Raw genomic sequence first — 24813 nt, forward strand, 5'->3', positions numbered from 1 at the left:
CTTCAGTATAAGTTAACTGAATTATTAATTAAATGTTTTCGCAACAACTTCATTTTAAACCAGTATTTTGTTTCATTTTTTAGACACTCACTTTTAGATAGACTTGAAACTGATGGTCCTCTGTTCATCCTTCAGTGTCAGCACCTTTTTTTCCAGCTTCTGGGATGAGATAATTCTGTTTCAGTACCTGGTAGATCCTGCAGCCCAACCAGAAGGGTTATAATACCTTGTGCTGCAAGCTGACTGCACAAGGACAGGGTACTAGTGAAACTGGCCCCTTGATCCCACATCTGCATAAGCAAACAGATCTCCTGTCACAGTGAGCTGTACAGAAAGGGAGAGAGAGATTAAGAGCATGCTCCCCCAAACCTACACCACCACTGACCACAGGACTCATCACTGGAATAAACGACATACAGACTGATGGATAAATGGATAAAAAACAATGGCTAATCGCAGCCCTGGCTCAATTATCCTGAATTAATCCACTCACACCAGTTGTGAACTAAGTTAGCCTCTAAAGGAAAAAATAAAGTTTCCTTCATGTTTATGTCTGAGAAACTCTGGAGGTGTCCATGCTAAAAAGATGCTGTAAAAGAGGCGAATTCGATATCCAAAGGCTCCTAACAAAAACCTTAACCTGTAAGAACTGTGCTCACTTAAAAACTCTCTGCTAATCTTTCACCTTGAGGATTCAACAGTGAGTGACAAACTGACTGTAAAGTGAATGGAGCAGAAACCCAGCTTCCTCATCGCTAATAACCACGGTGATAACCCCAACACTTGGCTGCATTTCCTCTAGAGCTCATTCCTTTATCACAGCTATCATTGGGAAAGTAATAACAGCCAACCTGTTTGAAATATATTTTTGGTTTAAGGCAAAAAAATCATTTCATTTTACATTGTGATGTCTTTTTTTTTTTTTTTTAATGTCTATGACATCAGAGGATTAAATTTTGTGTTCAAGATTTTACTTAGATGGATTGAAGCACCTAGCACTTGATGGATTGAAGCACTTAGATGGATGGAAGCACCTAAGTGGGAATGCTTCAGCAGGTTGCATAGCAGCTACATAAAGTACTGTACTTTGAGGGTCCTGGAGAAAAAAAATCATTTAATGCCAGACCTAGATGGGAAATAAAACATAAAAAAAAACAAGCAGTTGGAATCAACATTCAGACTCCTCTAAAAACAGAGTTTCTATTCCAGTCTCAGCACAGAAATGGCTCTGGCAAAGCCTTTAGAATTCCACCATGCCCAGAAGAGAAGGATGCAGCATCTTCACAATAAAGACTGGCCTGCTAGTTTACCTTCTCCTGAGATTCTCCCTTTTACCTTCATTAACTGTTAAAAAAAAGTATCCTTAAAAAAATTTTTTGTAACCCTCCCCAGTAAAAACTATAATTGTAAAATATATATATGTATATATATACAGTCAGTCTTTTTAAAGATCAAGGTTTCTGTTAAATTTTTCCAAGACGGTTGAGTTTGTATGTTCAAATATCCACTGCTGTGTTGGAGATGAGGGGTTGCAGCTGTTCATAAAGATCTTTCGATCGCTCTCACTGCAGTCCATACAGCTGCTGCTTACTGGATGGTAGAGGGTCTTGTCCTGGAGAAGAGAAATTTCATGTGAGGTAGCTAAGCAGCGAAGGTAGCATGTCCATTTCCACCCCCTCCCTTGCTGCAGTACTGAACCCAATGCTCACACCTGCACTGGGAAGGTCCAAAGCTATTACTGAGAGCAGGTGCTCTGGCCTGCAGGCTCTCTTCCTGCTGCAGCACTGCATGCAGATTGCAAGGGCTAGGACACGGCATTTCATCAAGAATTTGCTTACCTGTTTGCAACAAAAGCATTGCTTAGCAGGAGGATGAATAAACCCTTATCTACTTTTGGCATGACCTTCTCGTGCTCAGAACAAGGCACTAAACACAGCACACTCCTTTGCAAACTGGTTTTGCAAGGGTGTTGCATCACCTCACCGTCAGCCGTGGACAGGACTGCAAGGACAATGCCCTTTTGCTTAGCAAGCCCCGGCGAAGCTGCGCTCACCATTCCTAACCCGTGAAGCAGGGCAGTCAACTCTTTCTGATCAAGGGTAATTAATGGCACAGTGAGTAAGAGACGCATAAAACACGGGTGGTGGCATTTGAAGGAAACTCAGGTGCCTACAGGCAACTTGACACCTTAATGAACATACATGCGTGTGCACACGCGCACACACTCACTTTTCTGTATCTCCAGAGCTGGTTCCCCTTCATCCCGTGGCAGTCGTAGAGGGTCACAGGGCTGCTGTGGGAAATGGCATCAAAACAAAACTTCTTGGTATGCTGCGGGTCCCCTGGACGGATGTCTTCTCTCCAGCTGAAGGTGAATACCTGCTAGGACAAAGCAGACCCTCAGGACAGCAGGTACTGGGCACAGCGCTTCCACCAGCACAACGACATCGCCTTCTTTGCTCTCAGGGTGGGCACTGCTTCAGGGAAAGGACAGAACTATCCTGGAGAAAACCTGCTTCCCCCTCTGCTGACTAGGGGGACCCATAAGAGCTACCCCGCGGACTGCTGCGCAGCATGCTGAATGAGGCTGTGCTGCTGCACACAGCCATGCTAGTTAGCTTGGGTACTAATAGCAGCCTTGAATGTCTCTGCAATGCAGACATACATCATGGATTAAGCGAGCAGCTGACCAATTACAGCACTTCGCAGATAGCAAAAAAAGGGGGAGAGCTACAGGAGCTCTGAGTTAACACCGGCAGTAAATACCCAAGTCTGCACAGGCAGCCTGCCTTGAGAACAGTTTGCCCTGTGCCTTCTGGTACCAGACACCAGGAGGTCCACAGCTTCCCACCCCAGCTCACAGGAGTGTTGGAAGGGTAAACGCTAGGGCAGTGCTTCCTGGTGCTCCCTTCTACTGCCCCTTAGTCCTTCCAGACCTCCTTTTGTTGGGGTGAAATGAAAGGAGGGATACCAAGGAAAAGAGGAGAAAGGGTTTTAGCTCTAGTAACTAGGCATAACCTTTCAAATGCCTGGCAGAATCATGTATTTAATGAAAGCTGCTGGATGCCACCACATCTTTAAACCACAGTGTCAGAACATGGAGGAACTGTCGGTGGATGTACCACCCCGTGCATGCTTGGCTCCCTTGGCACCTGCTTTTGGCCACAGCTTGAAACAGGAGCACGGTCTAGCTACATCTTATGACGATCACGGCTTTGCTTATTGCATATGCTTTAAGCATTGTAAGGCTGAATCTCACAAGAGATAAACTTGTTTAAATGCAGGTGCTGGTGTGAAGCTTCTGCTTCCTCCTCTGACAGAACAGGATCTCTGGCAAGGGTGCAAGCATCCCCTGTGACCAGCACCAGCCAACATGGAGCTGCAGGGCTGCTGGCCAGCATGCTCCCCTTCAGTCCCCACGGGGAAGGGGCTCTTCTGGGGGCTCCTTTTGGACCGAGGTGAGGGAATGGCTCTCTCTTCAGAGAGGATCTCGTGGGAAAGTAAGAAAGACCAGTAATGAGCAGAGCGCTACTAGTTGAAGCAGTGTGGCCAAAAACTTCGGCACAAAGAAGCTGCTTTGCTCCTGTCTCCCTTTAAGCCTCTCTTGTGAGAGAAATTACCATAATCGTTTAGGTTCAAGGCAACACAAAAACCCAAAACGCATTCTCCTCCTCAACATAAGCCAACACTAATTGTTTAAGATCCTCCTGACACAACAGAGGCTTAGTTTTGGACCGTGCCCGAGTAAATTGGTTTCTAGTTTTCATGCATCAAAATTGATATGCAGCAACACGTTATCTCCTACTACTGAAGCCATTCCCCTGAAGAGTTACGCATGGCTCTGTAATAGAGGCATTGTTTTCTTGATCTTTTCCTCAGCTCAGCTACTACACTTTAGACAAACTAATATTTCCCTCCCTTCTGTTACAATAAAGCTGTCGTTTCTGGCACCTTGTATGTCGAGAGGGTGAATCTATAGCCTGGCTGGTTTCATCTCTCTCCAGCAACGGTTGGGTGTTTATAATGTATTTGCCTCCTGTCAGGAGGATGATAGCGAGCGGTTATTGAATGCTCCTGCAGCTTTATTAATATGCATGATGCTCCTCTATCACTTCTTTCAGCACAACCTTTGAAGTTAATATTCACTTTGTTACATATTACAGCTGCCTTGTTACTGGTTTCTCTTATTATTTTGGCATATTGTTTTCTTGTGCTTTCTTTTGTTTACTCCGAGAACTTCAAAGCAGAGGTAAAAGCCCTGCACAGTCTGCCAGGCTCCAGACCCTGCCACAAGCAAAAATGCCGCATCGGGCTACCAAGCCCATCAAGTAAAATCAGCATGTGATTCTTGGGGTGCACAGCACCCTCTGCTCACCCAACAGAGTTCTGCAATGGCCTTGCTTCTCGAACATTTGTTTGTTCTTGCAACTTTCCCCCAGATTTATTTAGGAAGATAAGAGTTATCAGAAGGACTGTTACCTGCACGTTGTTCCACGCTGCCTCTCCTCTGTCCTTCACGCAGCTTTCCAGCCTCAGTGGGGATCCCAGGGCTCCATGCTTAGTATCCACACACAGTCCTGTTCCTACATTGCGAATCTGAAACAGCAAATTAGTCACTGAATCTTCTGCTCTTATCAAGTGACAGGCAAAACAAAAGAAGACTGCCTCAAATAGTGGTGGTATTTGTATGGAAACAGTTTTATGATGCCTTGTTTAGCTATATATCTGAGCTGGCAGATACCAGCTAGAAGAAAGCACAGGAACTCAAAATGGGACCCACTGCCAGCTGTAAAATAACCTGCAGGACACAGCAAAAATCATTAGCTACACAACTGCAGAGCCTGCTGTGTTGTGTACAACAATCCAATACTTCAATCCTGAGGTGCCTCTTCCCCAGAACGCAGATGACTTTCAAAACCAGGGTGACTTTCCTGGCTCTCAGATGGGAAAAGCAATGAGCAGAGCAGCTCAGAACAGTTGTGTAAGCCCTCTGGAAATACAAGATTTCTACTATTGCTCAGCTGCCTCCTATTCCTAGTTCTCCCCGTTGGCGTGTTTTGCCTTTTACTAAATACACAACATGCAGACTGAGCCAAGTCTCCTTTTTTATTTTATTTTTTCCATTTCTGCACTAATAGAAACTGTTGTTTCATTACTTTCATTGAGCAGGCCAACACACCGATATGGGAATTCTGGTCTTTGAAACACTTGGAGCCCGTTTGCCCACTGCAGACTTCAGACCCCAAACTTGCCTCTCCCCACGCAGCTGCTGGAGGCTCCACCGGTGGGTAAAACTTGGGCAAGTCCCACGCCACTTCGGTCATGAACCATTTGAAGCTCTTGCAGTTGAGGTTGTTGCGGAGCTCCTTCTGAGCCGTGACGTCCCCTGCAGAAAGGTGCCGGTACTCAGGCCTGCGCTGGTAGATGTACTCTGCGTACTCATCCATCCACACCTCAGCCACCCGCTTCAGGTTCTGTGGGGGTAAGAGCCATGTGGGAAAACCAAGGGGAAAAAAAACCAGATGAGAAATCTCTGTACAAACTGTCTACATTAGCATTCAGAACAGCTCTCCTGTTTTTGCTCAGGAAGGATTTTCATTCACATCCACTCTTTCTCTCCAGCTTTAGGAGAGAGATTATTTTTATTATTCTCTAGTTCCAGGGGACTTTTAGAAAGATATTTTCAGCTGAGGTCAAAATAGAATCCTGGCACTTGGCCATTATATCTAGTTCCTTGTGGCTAAGAAAAACAACATTAATCAAAAGTTGGTTTTCTATTTTTTTATTTTTCAAAATAAAATAAAAAAGCAACTCAGAGAATGATGCTGGTAAATACCACTGGCCATTCAAAGGTCCCTGACAAAAAGCTTCTTCCTTATATCTTTCCTATTGTATTTTATATTCACCTAGGAATGGGATTTGCACTACTCCCTTCTGGGAAGCTTCAGTTCACAATATTCTTACCACTCTTTTTTGGTTTCCTTGTGTAAAAAGCTGTTTAAGAGAAACTCTGAGATATGGTAGGACTATGCAGCTTTCAGGGGATGACCACTGACAACCAAAGCAAAGGATTTACTCCCTGGCAGCAGAATATTTCACACAGATCTGCACAGCAACCCCACAAAAACAAACATACCCCCAAATCATGCCTTTCACATCAGTGCTAACTCCAGCTTTGTACTGGCTCTGCAACGAGACTCGCCTCTCTTCTTCTGGGAAAAAATACAGATATCTGCACGTGTTGAATTCAAGTATTGCTGTAATGCTAACACATCACCCTAACTGACCGAGCGATTCCAGCCCAGCAATGACCACACACCATCCTCTTGAGTCAGCCCTACTGCTTGCCATCAGGCACCCAGCAGACTGTCGGACCTCGGAGTGCTCTCTGGCAGCACCAGGCACGCTCCTGGTGCCACGCAGAAATGTGCCACATTCAGTCACAACTTCAGCGACCCAAGAGCACTGCCCACCTTGCTTGGAGGTGGTCAGTCCAGCAGTGGTCACCCATTGCCAAAAAAAAATCGAGTGTTAAGAACGAGCAGCGCGCCGACCCTGCCCCAGGTGCGGCCTACACAAAACGAGAGCAGGCGTTCACCTCAAGGTGATTTTATAATCTTAGATGCCAAGATGCCTTCTCTGCACCTGTCCACCATTTCCTTGCTGCACTGGGGAGGTATGCAAGAGCTAAATACTGAATCAAAAGAAATATAGCTCCTTCTTGAGGAGATGGCATGGACAGGAAAGCGCTCTGTCCCTCTGACAGGTCATTACTGGGCTGGGTAATAAACTCAAATCTATAACTACGGCAATGCTATTAAAGTGAGAAACATTTTACCATCGTGCAAGCTGTAAGACTGCATGACAGCAGGGTACCTTCTTGTGGTTTAGTTTTGCAGCCTTCCTGCTCATATGATTTTTCTTCTCCCCACCAGAGGGCAATGCAATCCCTTCTCAATTTGAGAAATTAATTGGACAAAGCTACTGCACAATAAGCAAAGGCTCTTTCCTCTTTGGGGTACACTAGATTAAACAATAAGATGGCACAGAACTTCCATCGTAGAGAATTACAGCTTGCTCATTCAGTGGTCTGTGATGCTTGAAACCGAGAGGTCTTTCAATCAGCGAAACACAATCAGCACGCGCTGAAGCCTGCTGCTTGGGAGAGCACAACTAAAATGACTGAATTATTATACAAATAAAACTGTACCTTGTTTTTTTATTGGTGATTCCATACCAAGTGCCTGATCGCAGCTCCTTCTCAACACCTAGCAATAGCTGGTATTTTGAGCATGGAGCTGTCTGTACATGCCTGTAGCTTCCTTAGACTCTCTTCCCTTTGTGCTAGACATCCTCCTCTGCAACAACTGCTCCATTTGACCCCTGTACAAGTACAATTTGTGTACTACAAGCCTCAATTATCCTCTCATTGTGGTGTAACAGAAGACAATGGCACAGTCACATTGTGCATGGACATCTTTTGTAGCTTAAGAGATGGAAAAAATAGAAGAGCTTTTGCTTTGCAAAACCTTCCAAGGGGCTGCTGTCTGATCACACGCAGGGTGAGGGGGAACATCGCTGCCACTTACTCTTGCCAGGCTGACTCCCGTTGGAACCTTGTAAGGAACGTATTTTCTGTAGATATGACCAACTCTAGAGCAAGGGATGTCCTCCATACGACCCCCACACATCCATACCTGTGAAACAGCAGAGATACAGATTTACTCTTGGTTATATGGAGAAAAAAAGAAAAAAGATTTTCAGGTTATAAAAGAAGCTTAACCCAGATTTTTTTTTTTAACTTTAAAGTACACTCTCTCTGAAATATCCTCCCTCCTTGCTTTAGTCTCAAATCCTATAACTATATGATTAGAGCCAAGCAAGCCCTGATTTAGTGCAAGTACTATCAAGCTCGATGGCTAAACAGTTTAATTTTGTATTTCTTAGAGGAAAGAACAGAAAATAATCCAGAGAACAGCACACTTTCAGTTGACATATGTTATTACAGCAATAGCAATCATAATAATTAAACTGGACTGCCATATAAGATCCTAGGTATGGATTGTATATAAGGGAGGCCATGTCTATAGAACAGGTCGGGTCTTACGCAAAGTGCTCCAGGGAATTCAAGAGCCTGCTCCAGTGCCAGTAAGCAGTAAAGACCTGCTACTTTTCCTGGTGGTTATCACTGCGAAGTCTGGGATATCGCTCTTACGGTTTTATTGCTGACAGGCACTCATTGCTCTTGCAACCTTACAATTAAGCAGAAAACCCTTCCTGGTGAAAACATAATTTGCCTTAAAAAAAGTCCTCACTGCTAGTTAAAGATGACTACCTTGAGGCTTGATTAATGTCTGGATTACGCCCAGAAGTTTCCTTCCCCATCTGGGAAGACTTCACTTTGTGCCAACAGTCTGCAACAACTTTCTGTTATTCCTTATTTATAGCCTGGGTGTAGTCATTTTGCCCAAACAAGTGAAACTAAAGGAGACATTTCTGAAGCAGCTCGTCTGCTCCATTAGGTTTAAGAAATATATCGATATGTGCTTCCCAGAGATATCTAATCAATAGTGAAAGAAAGTGTTCTTCGCTATGCAAGCCAAATGCTTTTCTGAATTCTTGAAGCACGGCATTGAATGGCCTTCGTTTTGTCCCTAGATCTTGTGTTAATACCCCCAAGGCAGCAGTATTAAAGAAGGCCTGCTGGTGCTGCACGCTGATGCAGAGCTCTTGAACTCTCCATTCACTGTGGCTAATTTGAGCCACCACAGTTCACCCCGTACGATGAGCTTAGTCAACAGCTTCACATATAGCAGGCAATTCTATTAATATTCCACGGTGACAATATTAAATACTTAGCTCGGAAGAGAAATATTTGGCCAAGGCTGCTGCATAATTATTAGCTCTGACACTAAAGTCCTCTGGAGTTTCAGCTCTGTCTACTGGCCCTAATAATTACAGTCATTTGCTGACTGTGTATAACTTAATGGAGGTTGGTTGCTCTCAGTTAGTGGAATATTTTTCACAGACAACTTCTAAAGTTCAAGGTACTTAATTACATGCCATTATGGTGAGAGAGAGACAAGAAGAAAGTTGACAAACACTCCTACAGAATTTCATTCCTTTTGTCCCTGCTGTGTCTGAAGAGTCTGGTACAGAAGGGATGAATATGAAAAAAGAAACTTGCACTCAGCTTCTGTGAAATTTCTTGTAGAATTAGAAATGCTTCGTATTCTCTGTCTGCTGTGCTTTTTACTACAGAGGGCTACGATGTGATTTCACCACTAGGAAATTAACAGGTAGACCGAGAAAAGAAGAATTTGGGATGGTGTTTTTTTGTTTCTATGACATAGAGGGTTTGTACAAAGCTGTAAGAGCTGCAATGGATCTATCCAGAACCTGGGAACTATAAAAAAAACTGCAAGAACAGCTGAAAAGCTCAGCTGCATTGTCCTCACCAACCTGTATTTTCACATTGTAAACTGCACCAGCACCAAGAAAGCCCTGTTGGTTCACAAGCAGCTGCGTTTTAGGGTTACACAACCCTGAACGAAAACACCAGCTTGTTAGCCTTGCTGCCTGCCCCAACGATTCCTTACCCTGCCCTTGATCTTTAAAGGAAGGCTTTCAGTCAGGCCATCACAACCACATCTCTGAAGACACCAGTTCCCTGAGAAACTGACCCCTAAAGTCAAGTTGCAGCTGGAGAGAAAAGCTGGGAGGTCTGCAGGTCTCGAGACACAACACATGGAGCACTTCTCTGTTGTATGGCACACCGAGATGAAGGGGTACGGGAGGCTACACAGAATGATGAGCTGTGGGGCCAAGAGCTCCTCACTGGTACAAGAAGACTCCAGGCACAGAGGATGACCCTACGTAAACCCATGTAATGATATGATAAAGAAAGCCACTTAACTGACTAACTGCATAAGTAAAACCTAAGATCAGTTTTACATGCTCCTTTCCTAATCATGCTTTAAAATATTTACTCCCCAGTGATGCTGCAACGCTGCCGTGTGGAGCCAGAGGAAGGCTTCTTAATTCCTGCTAGCAGACCTCGTGACCCTTTCCAGGTACTTTGCCAACTCAGTGCTTTTTTAATATTGTCTCATGCTGCAAGTGACAGTGTGGCACTCACAGTACAAATCTAATTTTAAAAGCATGCTTTCCATTCATTCATTGCTGCTTTGATTTATTTTATTAGTGAGCTTCTTTGTGCGGTGACAGAACTCATTACAACCTCCATAAAGGCAATTACCAGCCCTTATCTATAAAACTGGAAGAAAGGAGAGAGGGGAAGGTTGTGACGTGTATCAGTAAAACACAGCTAACAAAAGCATTAGAAAGTTAGAGTTAAAGGTCAGGGGAATCACATTCGAGGGCCTGTCAAGGAATAACTGCTAGCGAAGCAAACCCAAAATAGCTGCACGCTAGCTGAGAGAACACTTCCACTCGGCTGGCAATATTTGGTTGTTTTTAAACAAGGCCACAGTTCACAGGCATGACACATCAGAACTTACACTGCTAAAAATACAGCGCTGCCAAACAGCTGAAACGGCGCTGGTCTGGGGGGAGCTCCTGGTGCCTCTGCTCTAACACTGCCTGCCACTTACTGTGTCCTCCTTTGGCCAGGGAGCCAATTTCTTTTCATTTTTGTCTTTCTTTTCTTTTTTGGTTGCTGTTTTATAGAAGGGTGAGCTGGTGCCTTACCTCTCTGGCTGACATGATGCAGACATCAGAGCCTGAGCTTGATGCACTTAATTCCAAACAATTTACTGCAGCACCGCAAGAACAAGAATTAAAACTGGTCAGGCAAGCTGGGCTTTACAAAATGATCTAATCAGATCTCATTAGGAGAGAGCAGGAAATCTCTCTTCCTCCCCAGGCACAATTTCACTGGTCTACATTTTGAGTTAGGAATCTAGCAGCTGACAGATCTGCTGGAATTAACCAAAAACCCGGCTACAGTGAGGTCAGTGGGAATACTGCAGCAGATTTTTCTATGGCTACAATCTCACCCTAATCATTAAAGCATATACAAGAGAAGTAAATAGCTCAGGTAGAATTATTTCTGCCTTCTCAGTGGCCTGGAGAGCTGTAACTCCATATTCATAAAGTGACTCAAGAGCCTTTGACTTAGCTAGCCTGCTATGAAAGCACAAGATAACACGCCACCTATTCTCTACATGGGAATGTTATGCTGATCCAATTCCCGTGCTGCCATTTCAGAAAACAATGTCACGTAAGACGGCTAAACCTCTCCTCTCAAACACACAATACAATACCACGGTTAGTGTGTGAACACAAATTATCCGGGTGTACAAGGTTTATGGTTTCCAGAGACTGCAGCGTGATGAGCCAATGCTTCCCAAGACAGGAAGAAAAAAAACCAAAAGCACGCACACACAAAAGAGTGAGTCAAGCCTTGAAAAGAAAGCTGCTTCTGCGAGGCACAACAAATATAAAGAGCATGAGGTGGATCAATGGAGAGAAGCTGGCTGGGTGTCTGAGCATACACTGAAAGGTGGGAAGAAAAGGACATGGAGGAGAAGCCAAGGGGGTTCTCTGCGTAACCAGGTAAGTGAGAGGATGAAAGCAAGGGCAAACAGTAATTCAGGAAAATTGTAATTCTCTGCATTGTAAGCATCAGCTGCCATTACAGCTGGGACTTACGGCTCTATAAAAGATTGAGGTGACTAAAGAGGCGCTGGGATCTGCTTGTTTGCACAACACACACCAGCATGGCTCCTCCTTATCGTCTGGAGCATTTTAGAGTAATGATAGCACCACTTTCCAATAATCACATTTCACAGGGGGACAGGGGTGTGTGCGTGTCCATTTTCCTGCTGGTGCTTGGTGAAAGGCTACTCCGAAATCTGACCCGAACACATAGGGTGAACAGAGAGCAAAAGTTCTAGTTGACAGTCTGAAACCGATCTCTGCATCAACAGGATAGGAAGGGAGAAAGAAGCCACCCTTTACTGCAGCTGAGAGCCTTAGAGTTAAGCAGGATGTGCTGCTTATAAAAAGAAAAAGCAAAATGCCAGGCCTGTTTCAGTGTGGGCAAACGTGGGCTGCTGGAAAGCAGTGTGAGTATGTGCCTGGAATGAGCAGCAAAGGCCACAATCAGCACTAACTTCAGTGACACAACCAGCAACGGTGTCAGAAGTGACCACTGAACAGAGAAACTAGGGCTGTAGAGTTAGGGACAGAAGAAAGGAAATGTAGCCAGTGCTGCACAGAAACATTTGTGCATACTTTTTTATCCTTTCTTCAAAATGTAAGAATGCACCCAAAGGGTAGTATTTGTTAATCCACTGAGATGAAGGAAAATGGTTCTCACAGCAAGCAGATCTGCAGAGCACTTTGCCTGGAGCATCCCACATGTAAGGCTCACAAAAGGATGCGTCTCATTTGAACAGGTGTAATACCAGTGACCAAAATTCAAGACTGAAATCTTCCTGTTGCATCTGAACATGACCTGACATGGGAAGACCTTTCGAAGAGCTGGGTTATATACACTGAGCTATTCTGGATATACGCAAGTCAAAAGAGTGCACGTTTTTGTCCTAAATGGATAGAGTTCTGGATTTTAAGATAAAGGGAAAAAACTGTAAAGTACAGTCCTTGCATAGCCAAAAAAAGAGTGTGTTGGAGGGGAAAACAAAAATCTCCTCCTGGTGAGGCTTGAGAAGGCCAGAGCTGATGCAGCAGTTCAAAGACCATCAGTATAAACCAGTACCTGCACCCACAACTCCCAGCCATAGGAATGGACTCTTTGTTAAAGCTGAGCTGTAAATTTGGCACACTTAGAATCTGAATCCACATTAGATAATAAATAATGTGAAAGTAGGTACCCCACATCTATATCCAGAGCTTTAAATTATTTGACAGAGCCCCTTTAATTACAAAATCTCAGTCTGCTTCTAAAGGTAAGAACATAGCTCTAAGCTCTCCAGGAAACGTCATAGCTTCATAAATTCTACGAACAAACCTTCTATTCTTGCAATTCCAGCAGAATTATTAAATCTATCAGCCACAGATGAATGTATCAAATTTATCTCAATTTCTGAAAATATACCGAGCCTCTTTTAAGTTAAAACTTCATTTTTCTGTTGCACAAAGAAAGAAAAAAAGGGGTTCTTTGCAGAGATTAATTAAAGCAAACTTATTCCTCCATAAATTACCATCTCTGGACTGAAATAAAACACAGTGTGCTTCAGAGAGGATAAGCAAACAGATGAATGAAGCAGTCTTATTTCCTGCAGATCAAGCAGTGTGACTGTCTGCTGGGGCACTAGAGACAAAGGGCTTGCCCAGCCACTGTCATCACTCTTGGAAACCAGCGCTTTTGAAAAGGGCCAAGGAAAAGAGGCTGAATATTGCCACTACCCCTCCTGCAGAGAATGACACCGTTACACAATTTCGTTACATGCAACACAAAGAATAAATGGCTCTACCTGTAATGACATCCCCAAAGAGTGAGTCCCTCCCTCCCTCCCTGATGCTGTCACAGAGGAGAAGGGATCTCCACCATGGCTTTACTAGTTTTGTGTGTTTTTTTTTTTTTTTGTTAATGAAGAAATCTGTTTGCTCTACGGTTGTATATTGTACATATACATGCTTGCTGTATATATACAGCTTGCTGTATATAGTTTGATATGCCTTGAATTGCATAGAGGCATTGAGATCTCAGAATCTGTTTTGTTAGAGATCATCCATGACCGTTTGTCAGGGGAGACAGATGAGAAATTTCCGTTGCTGAAGCTGAACTGGGCACTATACGAGCATTGCTGCTGACTTCTGGGCCTGTGCTGAGGCCAACTAGCTTAGTTCAGTGGCATCCAGACACCTATGAGATATATTCATATATCCATGCATTCCATATCCACCATATATTCAATCTCAGAAAGAGAAACCATGCTGTGGCCCAGAGTCAAATGTTGAAATCCTTATTTAATCTTCCACAGGTGGGAAGGATTCTCACCACTGAAGAGAAGGGCCACCTGCCTTCAGCGATGTGGGGCATCCCAGTGGGTTTCCTAGAGAGTATTTCAGAGTGCCATATTCCATGATAACACAGCTACCAGTGGTCTTTATGGGTCACAGTGACTTGTTACTACTATGAGTATGCTCTTTTGGCTAACTCTTACTTTAAAGCCCTCGAACTGAGCAGCTTGATCAAGCAGTAAGTAACAGAGCTGTCCCCATGCCAGGTAGATAATGATGTGAAGTCACTGCCAGCAGCAGCGCTATTATTCCAATTGTTGATGATTTCTTTCAGGGTAATTAATAGGCTCGGTTCCTCGCAGCCAGGACTCAGATGGATTGAGCACAGACAGTAAGTTACTCTCATCTCTGGGAAACTCAAGTTCAGGCCTGAGGTACTCAACCAGGCGAGCAATGAGATGCCTGAATCCCTTTCACTTAAGGAGAATATTTCATCTTCTTGCTACAGTGAGTGCAAAAAGCCTAACAGTTAAAGATAGCTCCACGCAAGCTGACTTACCCTTGCTGGGAAGAGCACATGCATCTGCAGCTGTGACCACAGAACGGGGGCACCCCAGCTAACGCTCCAAAACTGACCCTCATCATCGCTGATTCTTCTGCACACTATCTTACTACTCCCAGCTCTTTCACCTTTAGTCACACGCAAAAGCAAGGACAAGATAGATCATTCACATTCTGTGTCTCAGAACAATTCTTACTTTTCAAAACAAAAGTAATTTCCAGAGAAAATAGCTCACCTTAAAGGATATTTCATACTGCTCTCCTCCCCATATCTCCAGACCTGCATCATACCCTCCCAGCTCCCAGAACCACTTTCTATCGACTGCAAACAGTCCTCCAGCCATTACAGGAGACCTTAAGGAAAAACCAGACTCCATATTACAAACATATTCAAAGATACAGATCTCTAGCTAAACATTTAAAAAACAAAAGCAAGATTTCACAAACATTCTTTTCACCACCCAGAGTTCACAGTGCATTTGCAGCCCTGCAGGAACAAGCAATTGTTTTTGCATTATCTAGTAATTTCCCACTTGCAAATGAGGAGGACCAGACCAGGCTCATTTCAGAAGCAATAAATGCCTCTCCTCCAAAGAGGCAAGAGAGTTCACCATTAAGTGACAGAACATAACCTCTTCCAGAGGGACCCATATCCTGCACATTAGTGCTCTTTGTCTCAGTAGTACGATCAAGTCATTGAGCTTGACCTCCAAGGGTGGTTTTTTGTTGTTGTTTTTTATGCTGCTGAAGTAAAAAGGACAGCAGAACTGTCTCAATGTTGGCAAGCACAGCAACAGCAGAACATAACTTGATCACAGATTTACTTCTGCAATGCACTGCAATCATCAAAATTGCTGTAATTATTCTGCTAGGTTTTCTTCTCCCCCCACCTGGGCATGACATATAAGCTGCCACTGGCTTGTTGTTTTTGGCAGAGCATTAGGGATACTAAGTTATATTTGAAAGATCTCAGTAATAAACGACCACATTAAATGTTACACATTACAGTTTTAAATGAAATGTTAACTTCTTCGGGAATTAAGGTGGCAAAAAATAGCAATGAAAAGGAGAGTGTTCACAGCTACTACACAATACAGTTCTTTTAAATCAACAAAGCAAACAGCTGCCAAAAACCAAGTAGCTTACAATCAGCTTCTGGCTTCTAATACACGGAGGTGTAAACCAACCCCATAGCAGGGTGTTATTTTGTTAGCCAGCTCTTAGCACGCTGTGTTTCAGTAACTTACTCAAAGGGATCACTGGGATCGAGTTTCTGTAACTCAGGAGGAATAGGGATCCTCTTGTAATACATCTCCCAGTCAAATGCACCTCGCATTGCGTCTCCAGCCTGAGTCTCATATCCAAAGTGGTCATGATCAATAACATCGATCATTGGACAAACGATAGTCTTGCGGTTTCGGGCAATGCGATCTGAAGATTGGAGAAACACATTAGAAGACCTGCACCAGTTGGTTCTATTGACCATGAAATTACCGAAAAGAGCACCAAAATATGAAGCTGTCCGAGAGTAATATAGCTTTCTTCCCTTTCATTCTCTTTTGAGCAGATGCTCTCATTTGTATCAATTTATCTGGTGTTTCTGAGGTAGCTGGAGTATTAGAGCTAAAACTATTGACATCAAAACACCCAGCACTCTTGCTATCATGACCATCACTCTGAGGAAGAATAGAAAGACACAGTCATGCCACCACAGATACCCAAACCACCAGGTTAAAAAAAAATGACGATCTTGTACTACGTACTTAGTTAACAGCCCTCATTCGTACTTAGTTAACAGCCCTCATTTTAACAAGTGACCGGGATGTGAACCCTTTCTGCATGGATTCAAAACAAGAGCAATAACCCATTGTACCACCTCGCTTTAATTGCTGTGCCAGGATCTGGCAGGAAGCGATCCAGACTAATGGCATAACTACTCTCAGCAGGCTCAAGAAATGCAAGTTCACCTCCTTCTCTCAGTCTTTTCTTCCAATCAAATAATACAAAACAGGATTAATTCCCGAATAAACATCTGGAACTTCTTAAATACTTTATTACTGAGAAGGTCTCTTGTTGGAAGTTAACTTTCAGAGCCGAGGCGACAAACGATGTCTCAGCTTCCAATGCACGTCTAACAGAAATCCTTTCTATGCTTCAAAATTAAAGCTCACTGTACATGTTCTCATTTAAATGGCATCTGAGCCCTCCCTAGGGCTCAAGAAGCAGCAAATGTTTTACGTTATTACCAGATACAAACTGTTGTGAAAGCCACAGCATTACCATCCAGCAATCCTGCTGACAAATCTGACTTCTTTCTCAAACCTCCACTTGACTGCTGCTGCCAGCGTATTCCAGAAAGCCATACCTCAGAGAGCACCCGGACACCTCACTTGCAATAGGGCTGTAAAGGAGTTGGGTTTTCTTTAGGGGGAAGTCTCTACTTCCATACAGCATCATATCTGGCAGCCAAAGTGAACTGGATACTGCAAGATGCCCACTCTAAATAATGTGGGAAGAGCAGTGCGTACAACTGGAAAACCTACCAAATCTACAGCAGGGCACAGATAACAGAGAACACACCCCTCCAAAACAAGCACAAAATCCAGATAGCATCATTCCACTCAGCTGAGCACTGCAAAAACAAACAAAAAAGGGAGCTTGCTACTTAAACAGAAATTTCCTCAAAAAGCACCTGGCTAGAGGTGGTGCTGGCCAGAGGCACAGGGACACCAGAAACAGAAGGCACTGTCCTTTCAATTTGTCAGCCTCGAAATGAACTAACATTGTAATACTGATGCCTCCTTAAAGATGGAGCACTGCCTTGGAAAGGACTACACATTGCCACAAATACATACCAGCAGCTGTTATTCACAAGAAGTATTTTCCACAGGCTAGCAGACTATGCAGCTGAACATAGTTATATAGGAGAAAAAACCTGGAAGCTACTTAAAATCTGTACACAAATATCTTTTCTCAATCATGAAGAAACTCCTCTCTGCAAGCTGCAGAATGACCATGTTATAGTTTACTCTTCTAGCAAGCTGTAAACTATTTAAGATTTTGTTTAGTGATGAAATAGAAGAATATGATTTTACTCTTTAATTAAACATAGGATTGATAGGATTATTGAACAGTCTAGCACAGAAAAAAAAAAAAAAACTTGTAATAAAGGCAACAAGTTGCCAACAATTCTCTTATCTTTTATTTTTTCCCTCTTCCTTTTTAAGATATTTTGTGCTTTTGTCCATTTACTCACAGTGTGAAGAGACAGCAGCAGGTAGAAATAAACTCAACACAGACATTTCTTGCCAGCTCTTCACCAGTTCAGACTTCAGCCACGTACAACACTCAGCACCACTCTGCTTACCTAACAGGGGCGGCAGCCAGTTGACGTTGGCCTCGCAATGGGAATCCAAGAAGGTGATGACATCCCCTATTGCCATGGAGGCCCCCAGCATCCGAGTTCTTATCAGCCCTTCTCTTTTTTTGGTTCGGAGGATTCTCACGTTTGGGAACTGGGCCATATAATCTTCCAGGCGTTTCTTCAGGTGTTCTGTATGAAAACGAGGAAGTAAAACACTGTAACAAGTAATTTCTTCAAGATGCAGTTCCTTCTTTACCAGAAAATGATGCCTCTAGAAGGTAGGTCCAGAACAGTTAACTAATGCAGTAACAAGAAAAAAGAAATGATTCTGTTTGAACCCAAAGTTTAAATGTAACTTTTTAAACAAGGCTTCTGAAGATGTTCTCAAACTTTAGGAGTAATTAAAAAAAAAGGAGGGACCAGGAGAAGATGGAGGAGTACAGGACAAAAAAGGAAAGAAGCAGAGAAAAGGAAAAAGAAGAAAGTCAACTAGCAGACCTCTGGGAGAACATCAGAACAGACTGCTGGGATTCTTAGGCATTTTGCAGAATAATAACGTACCTTTCAAGAGACATTGCACAATTCACTTTTAGAATTAAACTGCACTCAGTGCATTTAAGTTGTGTTTGGTTTCTTCTTAACACAAAACAGGACCATCTACTAATGCTTAGATTAAAAAAGAGCATAAAGCCTAGCCAGATATCCCTCTAAGCCAGCAAGGCAGGCATAGCCTCCGTATATATTTGGATGGCTACATAAAATGCTTACCAGAGGAGATATTTGCATTTAAATACGGAAATATTCACGCTACTGAATATGGACTGGAGCCACATTTGAAATAGCACAAACATTTGCAGTCACCATGATTAACAAGAATTCAGATAGAAAAGCTGCAGAAAAAGATCACTGAGTGATCAAAACAATGGACAGCTTGTTTAGATGTGGAAATAAAAGCTTGGTCTACATAGAGAGTGAGGGGCATACAGCTGTCTTTACATCAAAGAGCAAAGCACCAAAGAAAATCCTAAAAATGGGCTAAGAGCTGATGCTAACCTAATCACTAATGGGTGGATCTTAGGCATCTGAAGTTCTGACTTGACAGCAAACCCCATTCACAGCGTGCCAGGGACTGTTCATTAATGCTTCGTACTATCTGCTGCCATCAGCCAAAGATCAAGGAGACAAGCCTCTCTAAGCAAAAGCCAGCCAGTCAAATCTAAGCAATTAGCTAATCTTAAAATCTCATACACTAAAAACTGCAACGGAAGCGATCATTCAAAGCCAAATAACCTTGCAGGTTTACATGCCTTGACCCGAGGGAACCAAGCAGGAGCTTGCATAGGTGCAGCGAGTGGTCCTATAACATACACCATCCCTGCACCAACAGGCTGTGTAGTGGAGGCCTACCTGACTCCAAAACAGGCACAAAAGGTAGGGGCTGAAAAGGCAGACAGTGTAAAAGCACCCCTGAATAGGGCGTCAGGGAAGCCCAGTACTGGAATAGCTCTCTGAAAAGAGGAACAGGGTAAATAAATAAGTTATGAGCTCTCCTGCGTGGTGCTGACCCAGCAATTATGCTTTAGGGTTTAGCTGCTGGAAGAAAAAGCAGGCAAAATCCCTTTGACTACCTAATTTCTGCACCTCCCCTTTCAAGCAATTATACCTACCTTCATTGAAAGATAACCCAAATTGACTTCTGTTCTTTGGAGGTATTACTAGCAAGCTCTTTACCTTTTTCAAAACTTTATTTAACGTTCCCCATGATTTTATTCTCACAAATGCATTTTACTCTTTGGCCTAACAAGTCTAATTGTCCCACAGTATCCACAGAGGTTTGCCTGCTCAATAAAGCCTTTAGTACTTTTTGCTGTCTAGCACACTTTTTTGTGATCCTTTTCAAGTCCCTTATGAATAGATCTTCACAAGCAACCAGAAATTTGGTCCACTCTATTACAGATTTTTCAAATAAGAGGCTTCTATAGAGACTAGATTCATTATTAGTACAGCTGCCTTCTTCGTGAGGTAGTGGGTAGACTTAAAAAGAAGAAAAAAATAAAGAAAAAAAGAGGGGAAGAAAAAAAGGCAACCGCCACTGTTGTCTAACATCACAGATCATCCTTTGCCATTGTTAGGTTATCGCAAAAGAGAAAAATTGTCCTTACTTCATGCAAAAACTATAAGGTATGGGCTAATAATTCTACCAAAGACAAGTTAGGTAAAACAGTAGCTGGCAGTGCTCATTATAATAAAAGGAGGGAACTGTCACACAGAAGATGTGTGTCTGATCTGATTCCCCCTACCAGTAACTCCAGATAAGGTAGCATTTGCAAGATTAGATCCTGCAATATTTATGTAAACCAGAGCTACAAAACATAGGAAAATCCAAAAAAAAAACCATGGCTCCAAAACAGTGGAAAATATTCATACATCTCCTGTGACTCTCTGTTTCAATAGAAATGAGAATATGAGACTGTGAAAAATCCCAGAGGTTCATCTTCCACCTGTGTGCTGCTAATTTTATATTTTGGCATCGTCTACCTTTCTGAACTACCCTTGTTTGTTTTGCAGTTTCTTCTGTAATGACACCTGCAGGCAGCCTAGCAGTTCCTATGCTGCTCTACCTTGTTCCATAGGAAAAAAACAAAACAAAACAAAAAAAACACCGTACCAAAGCATTTTGTGCTTGTAGCAAGTGGTCTGCTCTACACTGCATTGGTAAGAAATGCCTCACAGACTAGAAGTCATATTGTATCTCTGATGGATGGAAGAGGCAAGGACAAGCTGCAGGTACTCCATCTGCACATGCCTATTCTCACTGACGCAGTGCCCACACATATCAAGTGCAGTCCTCATTGCTAGGAGAGATGATGCTCAGATAAGCTGCTCCCAATAGCTGTAGAAAAATCCATGCACAATCATTGCAGTTTATAAGTTTAAGACTCACATATTATGAACAGCAAGCTGGAAGACTTTATTAACATATCTACTTCCTTTTACTGAAGAGTCACAGGCTTTCCAGCAACCTCACTAACAAAATACAAAACACAGGGAAATGCACGTTTCAAAGAGAAGTTTTTCTTCTTTCCTTAACCCTGCTCTATTCCTGCTCCAGCCTGGCCTCCATGAGCCCAGATGGAAGATGTTTGTAAAAGAATGAAACAAATATTGTCACAATTAAGTCAATTCTTACTTTTAAAAGAAAATCTCACAAAACAAGTGGCATTAACTGCTACAAAATTTTATGAGGCTTTAAAAAATATATTATGGCATCTTGTCACACCGAGTAATTTTTATTACAAGGACAATTTTCTTTAATGAAAGTTGTTAGGTGAGCTGGATGGATTCCAATAGCTGTGTTTACTCTGGGCAAAGTAATACAGCCCAAACATATAAACGAGAGTAAGATTATCTCTAGATTAAAAACTAGGCTGGTAGCTTACTAACAGACTTTGCTATAAACTTGATATACAGTGTATACATTAACAGTGCCAACCAAGAACTACTTAAAACTACCACCGGTCAAGAAATAGTTTTATTTTGAACTGTACATAAAAATCTGTGCGAAGAAAGAAGAGAAGCTTCAGCAGGCTTGCTTGAGGTACGCGATCCCAGAGCTTTTTTCCCTAGGTCTTGTTCCTGTGGTTTTCCTACTGCACTTCTTCCTTCTGTCCTCACCGTCCAAGCAGAGCAGCCTTCAGATGCCATTATGCTGGTGACCCCTGGCAGCATGGCCAGGACTTTCCAAGGCTGCGATTTCTTACATCCAGCTGAGCTTTCACCCCAGCCACTGCACGTTTCTTTACCAAACAGGCACATAGGAAACGTTACCACTTCAAAACCAAACATACGTAGAAGCTGGACACAGACAGAGGAGCCCAAGGATTTTTTTTTTTTTTTTAATAGCTTAGAGAGGTAAATACATGAGAAACAGGGCAACTTAGACACGGATCCATAGCACAGAGCAGCATACATGGTACTGCAGTCCCAGGACCCATAGGACTCAACTGCTCAGGCAAAGCAGAAGTTGCCTGAGCCCATCCTCTCAGAATCACAGACCCCCTCTCCCTGCAAACCACGCAGCCTGTCTCCACACAACCGTGGCTGGATCTTCCCCAGCGAGAAGGTTTCCTCCCCATCTCTTCTGCTTCCCAGTGGCTCAGCCACGTTTTCAGAGTCAGATACGAACCCACCGGTAGCTTTACAGCTTATTTTGAATTGATTTGGCTTGGACCAAAAGTATTTTCCCTCAGCTATCAGTGAACAAGAGTCAGCAGTTGTCAAGTTTTTAACGTGTCTTTAAACACTGTTTTTCCTGTATGCTTTAAGTTAAACAGCTATTCCCCTCAAGAGCTGCCATGGGACACAAAGGAACTGTATTCCCCTGAGCTTACACAGCGCGGTTTTGCAGACAGCAGCAAGCTACTGTATTGCCACAGCTAACAGATGAAGCCTCGTCTGTTTTGTGCCCTTTCCCCTCCCACAAATCACACACCCAGAGCTGAAGCACCTGCTGAGAAGCAGTTGCATATGGGGACACAGCTACAAAACCCACATGCGGCTCTGCATCCATCCCTCCCCAGGCAAGCTGGGCACACACAGCAGGCTGCTGCCAGGCAGCCGAGAGCTCTGACGAGAAGTGCTCACATCAGGCCTGCTGAGCAGCCCAGAGCTTGTTTTTGCTTTTAAGCAGGGGCCCTGCAGGAAGCGGAGCTGATCGGTCTGGTCATTCTCTCCTGAGACACAGATGGAGGTGTTGCTTTGAGGAAGACATGGGGCTCTTATAGGGCAGACTCACGGTCAGTGGCAGTTTAGGACTCTCCAGAGCCTGGCTGATGGAGAAGGCCTTCATCTCCAGCTGCAGGGATTGACAGGCAAAGGCACACCTGCCTTCTGTGCTTAGAAGGGTTTGAGTTGAACATTTTGAATCATGCGGCCATTGCTCCGGCTTTTGAATTGGCAAGGTCATTAACTGGTCAGAGGGCTGAAGACAGCAGTGTTTTGGTCCCACTCCACGAAACCTTTATTTTCACAGATGCCTGAACTCACAGTTGCTGCAGAAAAAAATAACACTCAGGAAGAAGTGTCCTCTGCAGAGGAGGGCAGGGTAAGGCTTCTAGGCCTCAATGCAGAGCATGCATGACAATGACGTGCTCGGCAAAAAGACTTTTTGCACATGTCCCTGTAAGATCTCTGCGGTATTTGGAAGGGAATGGGGTACCAACATTTGTGATCTGGGCACAGAAACAAATTAATTCATTGTAAGTACCGGTCAAGGCTTGAAACTACGACAAAGATTCATGCCCAGAGAAAGGACAAGGGAAGCGCTTCCCTCCTCAATTCTGCTAGTGCAGTGCTTCATGGTTCATGTGTTACTCCAGACTTATCAGCTTCAGCATTTTACACCGTACAGCACATCTGTGATACCAGTGCCCTTGCTCTTATGAGTGCTATCACCCTCATCAGACTGAGCAGCGCTGCAGAAACCAGGAACCTTCCAGATACCTTCCTGCATTATTCAGATGCCACAGAAGTTCCCTCTGCCCTACCTCCTGCTGAGATACTTCGATTATGAAGAAAGGAGAGTTGCTGAAGAAAGGGAAGTTGCTACACTCTGGAAATCCAGAGAACTTTTTCCCTCCAGCTGTAGGGCACATGGCACAGGAGAACTGAAGGACCTGTGGGATCCCTTTTCAGCTGCACAGGGCTAGTTTTTCTTTCCCCGAGGTTATTCTGGCTACTCTCTAAGAACCAAAAACAACTGTTTACCCGCCCTTTGTTTACTGGTTATCCCAGCCTCCTGTCCCAACACTCCCACATGCAGACATGCTCATTTAAGATTACAAATGAGCCCATTCATCTTTACTTAGATACTTGGGCCTAACATGCTGTTTAACAATTTAAGAATGAATTATACTTCTTCTTCAATCTATCACAATGTGCAAGCCAGGCCTCCCTGAAATAGAAAGCTCTACATCATTGAAATTAACTTCTCCCCCTGTTTTGGTACAGATGAGTAATCCTTTTAAACAGCAAAATGTGCTGTTATGCAAACAGGCAGCACTTACACTAGTTTTAATTTTCCTTCAGTGTTTTCACCCTCTGATCAGTGAAGTTTCAGAGGATAATAAACTGATTTAATAAATTACTGTGAACGCCAGTCCTAATAATAGCAACTGATTAAGCTGATCACAGCCTTCCAAGCAGAATCTCCTTACAAAGGAAGAAGAAAAGGCCTGGGAAGGGAGAGTATCAATAGCTGTTGCTTCCCTGATTGTAATTCCGTGGTAGACTGCCTTAAAATGACATTTAGCTCTGCAGACCTGTGCTCTGCCAACACTCCGTCCTGCTTCACTGGCAGCAGGGACAGGGCCCGGTTTCCACAGCACACCCCACATCAGTGTTGGGTCTCAGCCCTGGGGAAGCTGTACTACCCCCCTTGCTAATATATTATGATATACAGAAACAGTAAATTAGGTTTCTGGAAATCTTTGAGTCGAACTGACTTTGTTCTCTTCCTAGATGTTCACTGACAGATATGTTAACTGTATGTACAATAAAATGCACAAAAGTAGAAGACCTAAGAAATAAGGCAGACTGCAAGTTGCTGGGGGCAAAGGCCACATGTGCAAACCTGTGCTGTGTGCTTTCATAAACTCAAGTTGTTTAGACTTCAGCTGTCTTACATGTATCAATAACTTCCTGAATTTGTAAAGGGAACTTTCTCATAGCTTCCTCCACCCTAGAGCTGATATCCAAACCCTGCTCAGTTATGTTTTCAGGAGATAATGGGAGTGAACAGAGATAAAGGATTAACCATGAAATGAGAACATTCACTTACTGGCATAACATATAAATACACCTAGACTCCAGGGAAAGTTTAGTATAGGCTGCATTTCCCAACGAGGGAAATACATAAGGAATGATCATCTTAGCTATGG

General features: G+C 43.4%; 1 protein-coding gene across 2 annotated transcripts in view; it reads right to left on the reverse strand.

Annotated features, from left to right (window-relative positions):
- Window positions 1-1021: 1021 nt before the first annotated feature.
- The window catches only part of GALNT10 (polypeptide N-acetylgalactosaminyltransferase 10), an 81699-nt gene continuing 57907 nt past the window's right edge, over window positions 1022-24813 (reverse strand). For both annotated transcript variants that reach the window (XM_035338591.1, XM_035338592.1), the window contains exons 5-12: window positions 17879-18064; window positions 15759-15942; window positions 14748-14865; window positions 7590-7697; window positions 5253-5474; window positions 4480-4596; window positions 2230-2379; window positions 1022-1612 (exon numbers count right to left, since the gene is read on the reverse strand). In XM_035338591.1, the coding sequence (XP_035194482.1) occupies window positions 1445-1612; window positions 2230-2379; window positions 4480-4596; window positions 5253-5474; window positions 7590-7697; window positions 14748-14865; window positions 15759-15942; window positions 17879-18064 (1253 nt within the window). In that variant the 3' untranslated portion in view covers window positions 1022-1444. The remainder of the gene's footprint in view (window positions 1613-2229; window positions 2380-4479; window positions 4597-5252; window positions 5475-7589; window positions 7698-14747; window positions 14866-15758; window positions 15943-17878; window positions 18065-24813) is intronic.

This window comes from Oxyura jamaicensis, chromosome 13 (assembly GCF_011077185.1).
Source record: "Oxyura jamaicensis isolate SHBP4307 breed ruddy duck chromosome 13, BPBGC_Ojam_1.0, whole genome shotgun sequence".
NCBI classification, from domain to species: Eukaryota; Metazoa; Chordata; class Aves; order Anseriformes; family Anatidae; genus Oxyura; species Oxyura jamaicensis.